We start from the raw sequence: 12,407 nt of genomic DNA on the forward strand, positions 1-12,407 counted from the left end.
CAGATTTCAGACGAGCTTTCCTTCCTGCTAAATAAAAACTGAGCATCCAAATAAATTCTGGTTTGTTTAAGATGTTCCTTTTTACCAGCTGAACAGTAAAACCGTGTTCAGAGTGAAAGTTTCTGCTTTTTCTGAGGATTTCTGCTCCTGTTTTTCTGCACAAGTGAAACAAGGGTTTCAGCTCAGAAAGATAAAAGATTTGTCAGGAGGAGACTTTCGTTTTGGCTTCCAGCTCCTCATCTTTTTAACTCGCTTTCCATTATCCTCCACGTTTCTTCTTCCCCTTTAACTTTCCTTCTCTTCAGCGTCTTTAAAGCTCTCAGCTAATTACGGAAAATGTGACTGAGTCACAGGTATCTGCAAGTGTTTCAAGATCAGTTACAGTCCACTTGTCACAACTGTACAGAGAAGTCAACCATGAACATGAATATTTACACAAATTGGTGTCGTTAGAGCAGAAAGTCTTCAAGCACGTTGCACTTCGCTTCAACGTGCAATTACAGAAGACGCCACTCTTCGCTATTTGAAAGCAGCGGCAGTAGACTGAGGTGTTTACATCATCAGAGCACTGCCGCAATTGGAGGAGAGCTGGAGACGTGTGAAGATTAAAGAGCAACAAGTTGGGTACATGCCGCCTTTCATGGGATGCTGACGGGAGGCGAGGAGGGGAAATATGGAGAGATGACAGGTAGAGCTGAGCGGAGGGAGGAGGGAAAGTAAGGCAGGCCGGACGACGACAACAGAAAACACCGCCGGGCATCCAGCTCCATGTTGAGAATGTTAATGTGAGGGAACGAGAAACAGTTTCCAGGAACGTGTCACTCAGCAAACAGACGAACCCGCAGCAGATCCAGCTGATCGGCTCATACAGGATCAATAATTATAAGATATGGCTGGAATTCAGAGGAGGCAGCGATTCGCTACCAGAGGAAAAACTTTGTAGAATCCATCCATCCATCCATCCAGTGGTTTATTCATCAATCTATACATACATCCATCCTTTTGTTCATCAATCTATCATCCATTCATCCATCCATCTATCCATCCATCATCCATTCATCTGATTCTACCAATCTGTGAACGGCTACAAGGCCGTTTCCGAACTATCTGCAATGAGAAATAATATTCACAAGACTGGAAACGTTAAAGATATCCCCAAATCTTTCCAGAAGTCAAAGGTCAGACAAAAAGGTTGAGATTTTTAAAGATAAATCGCAACCAACTCATGATTATTTTTACTCAGCCATCCTCTCTTTTTGGTAAAGATTTACTTTTTTTTTCTACTGAAAAGTAAAAACCACAAACACATTCAGCATCAGAAAGCTGGAAAAAAGAGAGATGCTGCCTTGATTACCTCCTCCAAAAGTGTTTCCACCAATTTAACACCGGAGAGGGAATAACATCAAGAGAAAGTAAACAGAGTTCTGCCATTTCAGTTGCTGCTTAGGTGCAGCAATTTTCTGTTAAATATAATTTTCAGAGCCAGTGTTCCTGGAGTCCGGCTCTCAAAGCGGTTCATGGGTTTGGTGTGACGCACGCTTCAGTGTTTTCCATCAGCGTGTTCTGTCAGGCAGCCGCGTTTGGCCGAACCATCATGGCAGACGGTCGCCTCTCCTCTCCCCGGAGCCAGTCCGCTTTAATTGAAGCGCCGCTGAAACACACTGCTGCGGCTCTCACAGCACCGTTATCTCCAGCATCTCTGCCATCCTCAGAAATTAGGCCGACAGTTCACTGGTCTGCAAAACTGCAGGGTGACAAAGTGTTGGAAACAAACAAACATGCATGCAAAGACCCAAATACACACACACACACGCAGAGAGAGCGAGTTAAAGTGGCTGCCGTTCTCCGTCCGCAGACAAAATTCGTACCAAATTGGTATGAGGTGCAAAATAAAACAGAGCAAGTACTCAGAGTGGGAAGTGGAGTGAGCCGTGACAGTAGAAACCGGAGTGAACGACACCTGGAAAAAGGAGGAGAAGGTGAGGAAAAGAGATGAGTGGGCGGTTCGGTGTGAACAGAAAATTAATGGCTGCCATCTCTGCAGTTTTCATTCCGACTCCTCTTATGATCCGGGTTAAGATTGAAGGCTGAGAGCTAATTATTGTTTAGGTCCAACGACAATAAAGGAATAGCACGCTGATTTGTTTTTATATACTGTCTGAATATTTGACGAAACAAACCTGAGACTCATCTGGTGAAGTTCAACACAGAACGAAACTCAAGAAAAATAATGAATTGAGTACATATTTATTTTTACCAATGCAACATAAGTTTAGTGATTATTATATTGGTTTTATAGAGCTAGTTTGAATAGTTTGCAAAGGTATCTGAAATGTTGTGTCAGTTATAAGCTTTTTTCACCGTTCATGTCTGTCATGGATCTCATTTCTACCCATTTTCGTTCTTATGTTGAATTATCAAAGGAGGCATGAAATTCTTTAGAAGTGAATTCACACCAACCCCGTTTAGTCCGTTTTAATTCAGCTCTATTTTGTATTCAAAGAAAGTCTGGTTTGTTCGAACTCTGATGCGGATTGTAAAAGTTAACTCTGGTCCGCCTATAAACCGAGGTCTGGGTTCGGTCGGTTGAAGTGAACTCTGGTGCGGTTTGAACGCACAGGGCATTCTGGGTAAATACAACCAAAACAAACGTGTTTCTAGCGCAGCTATGTCAAACTCATTTTCATTTTGGTCCACATCGCAATCAGGAATGTCTTTAAAGGGCAGCTTGTGGCAGAATGTGTTGATAAAACCAGCTGTTAATACTAATAAGCAGCTGATTCTGCATTCTGTGAGAATGTTTAAATATTAAACATGTTTTTTTCATCTAATTTGGCACAATACAAATGAAAATGCTGATTGATTGATTAAATAATATTTAAAAAACACAACTATTATGTTAAAGATACTATTTCTACAGGCCAAAGGGCCACATTAAATCTTCTGGTGGGACAGATTTGGCCCACGGGCCTCGAGTTTGACACAGAGGGAGAGTTTTTACCAAATGTATAGAGAACTCCTACAACCATTAAAAGCAGACATACTCCATTTGTTGGTGGAATCAACTGACTCGCTCACTCTACGGTTACCTAGCAACTCATTCTACGGTTACCTAGCAACAGCCTGCTGAGTAACTGCCACAGCAGAAGTTTCAGGTTCCACCACTTCGCCTCTTAAAAAATAAAACGTGGAGAGAAAACTTTGGATAAAACAACAAAGGCAGCTTTTCCAGTATTTCAGATATTTAATACAAAAAACGAATCAACAATTATTGACATCGACTGATGTGAAACATCATGGATAAATCTTTTATCAGCCCTTCTAAACCGATAATGTCGAGGATTTCTCATTTTTTCCTTAATTTTCTGCAGAGATCATTTAGTCTACTTCATGTTGTCTCTGTCTGAGTTATTTATTGAATCAACAGTCCTTTCTCAAAAACAATATAATGAAGATTGAGCAAATACTTTCTGACATACATTTCTTCTATTTTCCTTAGCAAAAGAAATCTGCACCATGTATCTCTTTTTCATAGGACAGTATTTTCAGGAAATATGATTGAATCTCGAATGTTTTCTCGGTTTAACAAAGCATGACCCAATTATGAAGCCCATCTAAAAATGCTTCAGAGGTTGTGGGCAGTTTTTGGCTCACAGTGGCTCCGCTCTTGTTGATCTGAAATGCTTTTTGATTTCACACTTGCAGCCAAATGGAAGATGAAGAGGCAGAGAGTTATCAATAATTGATCAGCCTCCAAACCCTCGGGCGTTTCCCTTGTTTCGAACCGTGACTTGATCTTCTGGAAGCCAAGGTCACATGGTAGTGGCTACACTTCATCAGCAGCAGCAAATTTCACACAGTTTGCTAATGTATTCGCACCATTAGCGCCTGCATAATGAGCAGCAGGACACTGTTTAGCATGCAGTAAACACCTGCTTGGCCCCAAATCATATTTTGCCGTTTCTCATCGTCAGCAACTCTGGCGGTGGAAGGTGTGGGAGAGGACGGAGGGAGCCATTTGTATTCTGCTAATCGTCCAGTCCAGCGCTGCTGCAGAGGCTAATGGGGGTTAACGGGGACCTTCGTTTAAACACACGGCGAGCGCCCGGCTCTCACTTCATTTCTGAGGGGTCGCAGGGAGCCAGACGTCCGCGGACTAACCCTTCAATTTGCTTGTTCGCTACAGGCTGGGTCGGCCCTGGAGGGGTTTGGAGGTGTGTGTTGGAGGAGACTGGAGAAAAGAGGATGGTGATTAAAATTACAGCGGTGATGAAAAACCACATGTGGTCGTAATAAACTGTTAGTGGAGTTTGTGTGAGGACTAACATACACACTCATTTATCATTTTAGAACTTACTTTTCTTTTAGTTTCATCATATTTCCAGGTTAATTGCAGATTTTTCTAGTTGGGTATGGGAGTACTGACCTGACAAATCAAAAATCGCTCTTGGAGCCAACAAACGTTAGATCAAGCTGCTGCTAATTAAATGTACTGATCTGGAAGGATGAACTTGGTTTCCTTTCATTTTCCATCTAGTTTCTAGTGCAATAAGACAAAATTAACAGGTAACTTTTCAGCAACACATGGGAGTTTAAGCCAATAATTCATTTTAAGCCAATAATTCATTAACATTGATGAAAAACTACTGGCTACAAATGAAATAATCTGGCAGTGAAACAATTTTAACATATTATAAATTAAAATGTTTAGTCCTCTAAACTATTTGTTATTTCTATTATATTCTCCCAATAATGCGATTAAAAAAATGCCCATTTATAATAAACGTCTTAGTCACATAAATTAGTGTCACTTATATCACTAAACTCCACACAATAACTGCATTTACTCATATTTTCAAGTTTATTAATATTTATTGATACTCTTATCAAACAGTGGAGAAAATAGTAAAAATAATCCTGAAAATATGAACATAAAAAAAACATCATCACTAATTAGGATTTATTGTAACAATAAATTCTTGTAAGAACTTTGCCATAATAAACAATAAATGCCCAAAAATGAAGATTAAAATGAAAAACATTATGAAACCAGATGAAATGTTCCCTAAATTATTGGAGGTTTTCTTTTTGCCACTGAGCTTTTTCACTAAACTTGATGCCAGTTTAGTGTCAGGTTAAAAGGAGCTGGATGTATAAATGTGGTGACTGTTGTGATGAAATGGATCAAAAGTATGGAGTATTTTAAATCTTTGATATGCTAATGACTTTGAGAAGCATTTGTAAATAAAAATATCAGATTTTTCTCACTAAAAGTGCCGTTTTCCTGCAGTCGAAAGGCCCAATCTCAGCAGGAAAAGTTTCTTTTAAATGGGTGCATTTTATTTTGCTTCAATGAATTATTAAAATAGAGAAATCTAGAAAAATGACCACATCTTCCACTATACAAAGGGAATTAGCATTTTACATGCAGGTCTCATTCTTACAGATTCAATGCACCTGCAATATTTTACGTAAAATACCAGACTCTTATTTTGTTTTGCATAGTTTATGTTCGGTTTTGAGAACCAGAATGAGCTTGTCAAAGTAAAATAACTTGAATTAAACCAAAGTCCTGCTACAGTACATATTAAAGAACATATGTTAGCATCAAACATTACTTCCCTTATGAGCGAAAACAAAGAAACTCTGCAGTAAAAGGAAACCACTTTATTCCTGCAAATACATTGGTTAAATTATTGATTCTGAATGTAAAAACACGGCGGCTCTAAATCATATATTAGCTTTACATTTGCACATTCCATTTACTGCATGCAAAGGTTTTGAATTATAAATCCCTTGTGGAGAAGATTTGACCCGAGGCTTGCAGAGCAACCGTGAGGCTCATAAAGGGAGCATCACGATGTTTCTGTTGTGACTAAGCCCTGAAACGTCTTTATAGATGATTAGTTTGTGTTTTACAAGCCGGTCACTCCTTGGGAACTACGATGGTTTCAACGATGGGAAAACATTTACAATTTAATGTTATTTGTTGGATTTGATGTACAGTAAATTATTTTGTACCAGCTCTGGATCCAAACAGAGTGAGAACTGGAAGGAGGTGGAACAGATTTATTTTAAATTCCTTCTAAATGTGGGCGGGCAGGAAGTTCTGCAAATGCTTCCCTTCAGCCATAAAGACCACAGTTAAGGCTGTAACGTTTGCAAATATTCACCGAGATGAAGCGTCCTTGAGCTAAACGGAGAAGCTTTGTTCTGGACGTGACCCTGCAGTCACCTCAGAGAGGAGAGAAAACATCTCTTCCTGGTAGCAACTCCTAAAATATTTAAAGCTGCAGTTTTATTCAAACAAGATGACCAACGAAGAGATACAAGCAAAGAAAGCATTTCTGAGCTTTAAAGTTGAGGCAGGGAGGTCACTTAGTGTTCAATATTACATTGAGGGCTCAAGTGTTAAAGAAAAATATCAAGATCTATTTTATTTTTTCTCAATTTCTGCTTTTTGGGGCTGATTTGCGCCAAATGAAAGCTGCCCTTAAAGGTGTTAGATATGCTAAATGACTGAAAAATAGCTTTGTACAAAATAAGAGTTGCAAAGTTTATCATAGGGCTGCACAGTGGCGCAGTTGGTAGAGCTGTTGCCTTGCAGCAAGAAGGTTCTGGGTTCGATTCCCGGCCTGGGGTCTTTCTGCATGGAGTTTGCATGTTCTCCCTGTGCATGCGTGGGTTTTCTCCGGGTACTCCGGTTTCCTCCCACAGTCCAAAAACATGACTGTCAGGTTAATTGGCCTCCAAATTGCCCCTAGGTGTGAGAGTGTGTGTGCATGGTTGTGTGTCCTGTGTGTCTCTGTGTTGCCCTGCGACAGACTGGCGACCTGTCCAGGGTGTACCCCGCCTCTCGCCCAAAACGTTGGCTGGAGATGGGCACCAGCAACCCTCCCGACCCCACTGAGGGAAAAAAAGGGTGCAAGAAAATGGAATGGAAGTTTATCATGTTTCAAGTTTTATGCAATCACACTATGCACATTTAGCTAGTTTTATAGGGCATAAAGGTCCTTAGTTTTGATATCTGATGTTATTTTTATGGAGTAAAAATAGTAGGGTTATTAGAAAATATTAAGAAACATATTGGGCCAGTTGTAATTTAGGTCATAACTATTTTATAGTGAATATGTATAGTCCTAATACTGTGCAGCCCTGATAGGTTAGGACATTGGGAGCAATGAATGAAAAGGTATATTTATCTAGTAAATTAGCATAACAGTCCGTCTCAGAGGCGATTACATTTAATATTTGACCATTTTGGAGATTATATGACATTTTATGAGCATAATCTTCAGCTGACCTTCTGTTTGCAGCTGTGCTTGAAGCTTGTGGAATAAGCGAATGTGATACTGTGACTGTTTGTTCTGGAAATGTCTCCAGGGAACTGATTGTTGTTTCTGCAGCTCCCACAGATGTTAGATCAGCAACCTGCTGAAGCTTAATGAAGATGTAAGTAACTAGTTTGCTGTTTTTCGCTTTTAATTTTCACCTCCAGAGTGGATTTGATGGATCGTTATTGTCCAGTCACGGCTGTGTGTTGCTTTTTGATGTGTTGTGGGTTTGAATAGTGCTGCGTTTCTGGGATGAAGGTTGAGGAATTCACAGTGATCCCCTGCGTATGTTATTTCTGCCATTTTCTTTATTTTTTCTGATTTATAGATCATAAAACCAACTTTAAATTAAATGTCAATGCTCTACACACAGTTCCCACAAGTTTGAAGTGACCGCGCTATCTTAGGCAAGTGCAACGCACAGCGGACCAACGGCTTTGAGACCAAGAAAAGGAAAAGAAAATATGTGGACACTCTTGACCAATGTACAAGAGAAAGATACATGAACAAAATGGCTGCTGTCGGTATCGACCTGTATGAGACGGAGATGGGAAATATGCTAGATGATGTGGATAAGCTGCCTACGATTTCAAACTACAACATGGAGGAGCTTCACAGCCTGAAATCACTGGACGCACGCCATCAATGTTTAAACGGCTTTGTGAATAATGTACGAACTCTTTGTGTGAATAACAAGGTTCTGGTCACTGGCAGAGTAAATACATGTAGCAACACATGTAGGCTACATGTCCGTCTTAGCAAGCCGATTAAAGCTACATTAGCTAAGCTAGTTTTGCTGGTTCGGCAGTAAATACTACAGTAAATATTACTGATACTTCAGTATTACACAAAGAAGAGTAGGGGACACAAAAATTGTAATCAAGTAATAATTGTAATGTACTTATTTTGTTTATAAGTTAGACAGGAAAGAGGTGAGAGTTAGTTCTAAGCTTGTGGATTTCTTTTTTTTATCGTTGTCATAGCAACTCCACAGCAACTGCCTGCTGAGAGGCCTGTCAGTTACAAAGTTTATGGAAGTGTGATGTCACATGAGCGCTGCGCATTAACGCCTCCAGGTAGACAGATTATTACTAAAAATAGGTCATGCAGTCAGTTTCATGTTCAGTTTCAAGCCTTGTGCATCCTGAGGCTAGAGAGACTTCATCGGCACTGACTGAGAGCTTCTGTAATGTTCTATGAGACCGAGTTATAACATCGTTGTAGCAGTTCTGTAAATGCTGTGAAGGTGGAGAACATGCCCAATTTCTGTGACTTTGCGTACACACCTCCAAATTGCACACACACACACACACATATATATATATATATATATATATATATATATATATATATATGCTGGTTGCTGGAAGACCAAGTGAAGTTGTCAGTTTTTCAGGTAACAGTTGATTACAACAGCCATGACAGAGAGAAGTACTGGAAACGTAATTAGCAACAAGGAGGAAAGCCAATTAGGAAATTGAGCGCACAGTAGATTTTAGAATATAAAATGTGATCCATTAAAAAACATTTTTAAAAAACAGGTTTGGAGCAACCAGCTAAAAAATAAGACTAGTAAAAAAATAAGACTAGTAATTTACTAGTCTACTAGACTAGTAATCAGATTTTAGAGTTTGTGTGTATAATAGATTCTTACTTAAAGCTGCTGACAACAGAATGGCTGAAACTAATGGTGGAGGCACAGAAACCTCATTTTTATTTTGGGGACTCCTTTAAATTATTCAGAAAGATGTGTTACGTAGGGAGGCAACGCTGGTAGAAAAAATATGTGATAGTAGTCAGTATGTTAATGTAAAGAACCATTAACATTTCTCTGTGCATATAAAATAAAACAAATAACAGACTTTAAACAGTTGGATAAAAAGCTAAATCTATTGCTGAACCTTGATATTAACTTTTAAAAGTAGAGTTAGTTATTTATTCAGTTGTCTTTTAGGCCATTCTAATTTTCTCCACAAGTCAGAGTTGAACACAGGAAGCTCCGAAGACAAAAAAAAGTTACATTTAACAGTGAAATACGACCTCACAGAACTAATTACGCACTACATTCAGTCATTAAAGAAATGAGTCACAGTCAAGGTTAGCCTATCCATTTTGTAGCAGTGCAAAAAGCCCATCACTGAAGCAATTAGAGTTCAGAGAAACACTGGCAGCGCCGACCTACCTTTTCTGGGATTTGATAGGCTTAAACTTGAATGACCCCTTTCATTACTGGAAATTCAAATTTTATACCTTGAATAGTTTTTTTTCCCTGGAAGATAAAAAAAAACATAATAAATCTGCTGTTTTTACAGTCAAAAACAACGTAAAAGGAGACGTTACAATCAGTAAAAACCTGATATCTAAATATTTTTTTACATTTATTGAAATATTTTCCATTTTAAGAAAGCGCATACTAAAAAACAACTACTTTTTAGTGTGCAGTTGGCTTTAAAGGGAGTTTATAGGAAGGGTGATAAAAATCTATGCTTCTACGTCCAAAAAAACAAAAATAAAGGATATTTTGCCCATAAATACAGACTTCAAGACCCACTGATGCAGCTTTACCAATGAGCAGCATCATATTTCACAATGACTGAACATCCGTATGGAGCATTTTATTTTTACTTTCTGCAGAAGAAAATGCTGACTTCACGTAAACTCCCTGTTTTCTCCCCATTGCCTCGTGATCCTGTTTTATCTTTTTCATTGTGAGGTAAAACCCTTAAGGTGGACAGGAACAGCCGGGCGCCAGAGACTTCCCAGAAAGATTTTATAAAAGCACTCGCAGAAATCCAATTTGCAGGAGAAAACCAACTTTAAGTAACGGTGAATAGAGACAGAACATGAAACTTCAGGCACAAAATTCAGAGCATGTTATGTTTACACAGTACGTAATTCTGGATAATTTTAGAATGCCAGCTTATTATAGACAAGCACAACCTTCTCTAAAAAATTCAGAGCAAGATTTTAGTCAAATTTTCACAATTTTAACTGATTTAGTTAAATTAGGAAAATATTTAATCCAGCAGCAAATCTTGGTAAATATCCAGCGCAGCCTCGACGGTTATTTTCAGGTTTTTTATTTTGTCTTCAGTCCGGATCACCATGATCACCGTGGAAACCAAGAGCATATAAACATTAAAATACAAAACATGAGCTTAAAAACAAAACAACACAACAGAACGTACCTCACTGCTTCAACCGGGGCAATAAAAAACTTAGGTCTTTGTTATTTTATGCAAACATTTTAATTTTCTAGCCGTTCATTGGTATTTTACATGGCCTGCCCTTATTGGCTACGGCATCCCAGTAGGTACAAAATTAAACATTGAAAACTGAAAATAAACATAATCTATAAACAATTTTAAATAATTTACAATCCGTTAAACCTACTGTTATTTTTCTTATGAGGAAAAAAAACGTAGCAGCATTCCTTTAGCCAGCTGACTGGCAGTGTGCAGGGACATGTAGGTCTGGAACTGTGCTGCATGTTTCACTCAGGTTTGGATTTGTTTCAAAACTGCATTTTGTTTTTATTTGTGTCGTTTTTAACTAATATTTAAATTGAAGTTCTGAAAAACTGAGAAACAGGCAAACAATAGAAAATAAGGAAAGAAGGAAACACTTTTTCACACTGAACTGTTGGCATTAATATTGAGATTAAAAGTGGGAAGTGAACACCACACTGGTGACTGGACCTTGGAGCTGCAGTACGCAGCTTTTATTGAAAATATGTTTTTTACATTTTTGTTAAAACTGTCACCACGTCGTGAATGTATGAGACAGAATCTGTGAAAAGATCCATTTCCTCCATCTCCTCCCTGAGCTACTTCTGCCATGTAAGGAAATTCATCGCTCCCATTTAAAAACAACCAATCGGAGCCGGGAGGAGGGTCTTAACGCCGTCAGTCAACCTCATATACGCGCTACTAAATGTGCTAATGGTGGAGAAACAAAGTGCAGGAAAACTGTTAATGTAACGGTCGTCAGTGGCTATGTTAACTAGCCTTAGCATTCACGATGGGGAGAAGTTGTAGCGTAGCAGAAAGAAACGGTGAGAATGAGCAGCGGAGACGCCTACATGATTGACAGCACCAAGACCCGCCTCCTGGATCTGATTGGTTGCTTCTCATTGGCACTAGAAGGCCGAGGAGATTCATGTTTCCAGATTATTTCTCTCATACGACATAGTGACAGTTTAAAAAAATACTTTTTTTATAAAAGTTGCACGCCGCAGCTTTAAGCAGTTCATTTTGTTTGTTTTCAGAAAAAGAAAACAAAAATCGGAGGAACAGAGCTGAGAAATTCAGGTGTTTTTGCCAGTGATTCAGTAAGTATGTAAGTTTATCTCATCATTCAGAGCTCAGCTATTTAAAGATTTGGAATAGATCTAGATTAGATAATGGTTGTGTTATATAAAAAGCACCTACAGAAAGCCAAATGTCAAAGAATTATCAAATAAATAAATAAATAAATAAAAGAACTGCCAGAACACTTGGAGGTGGTTTAAAATCGAATCTCAAATGAAAAACCTTTGTTTTTTCTCTGTCTTTTCTCTACTAATCCACCCTGCAGGCGCAGAAGCCGCTCCCACAGGAAGGTCACCTGTGAGCCTCGTAGAGCTGGGTCAGAGGTCAAGGTCAGACACGATCATAAACGCCGTTGGACGGAGGGACACTGCAGAGGTGGAGCTGCACACCGTCCCCTCCGGGCCCTGCAGGGTCAACACATTCACACACCGTTTGCCGGCTCCTCCTGGCTGCATGCCCTTTCCTTCCAATAAGTCAGAGTTAATGCTTTTTTCCACACTTTTATATAAAACCGGGCTCTAGCCGGGGACGAGCGGCCACAGAAACGGCGAGGGATACACGCTCAATATCTTTGTCAGATAGTATTGTAATTGTGTGGGGCGAAGGTGGCAGGAGTGGCGCGCCTTGGTTTGGATATTGCCCGGGTAGATTTCCCACGAGCCTGATGCAAAGTAAGTAGTCTCTCCTGGAGCCTCCTCTCACACCTCTGCTGCTCCACCTCCTGCGTTTTCCTCACCGCCTTCATTTATTGCACCAAAAATCA

The 12,407-nt window shown here is 39.4% G+C and overlaps 1 protein-coding gene across 2 annotated transcripts in view; it reads right to left on the minus strand.

Moving 5' to 3' along the window:
* The window catches only part of samd12 (sterile alpha motif domain containing 12), a 145,494-nt gene that overhangs the window by 43,490 nt on the left and 89,597 nt on the right, over positions 1-12,407 (minus strand). The window contains exon 5 of one of the 2 annotated variants that reach the window (XM_081612365.1): positions 3,321-4,231. The exons of the other annotated variant lie outside the window; for it this stretch is intronic. Coding sequence (XP_081468491.1) covers positions 4,113-4,231 — 119 coding nt within the window. The 3' untranslated portion in view covers positions 3,321-4,112. Of the gene's footprint in view, positions 1-3,320; positions 4,232-12,407 lie in introns of those variants that run through there. 2 annotated transcript variants of the gene reach the window in all.

The sequence above is a fragment of the Poecilia reticulata genome, chromosome 11 (assembly GCF_904066995.2).
Source record: "Poecilia reticulata chromosome 11, P_reticulata-male-v2, whole genome shotgun sequence".
Classification (NCBI taxonomy): Eukaryota; Metazoa; Chordata; class Actinopteri; order Cyprinodontiformes; family Poeciliidae; genus Poecilia; species Poecilia reticulata.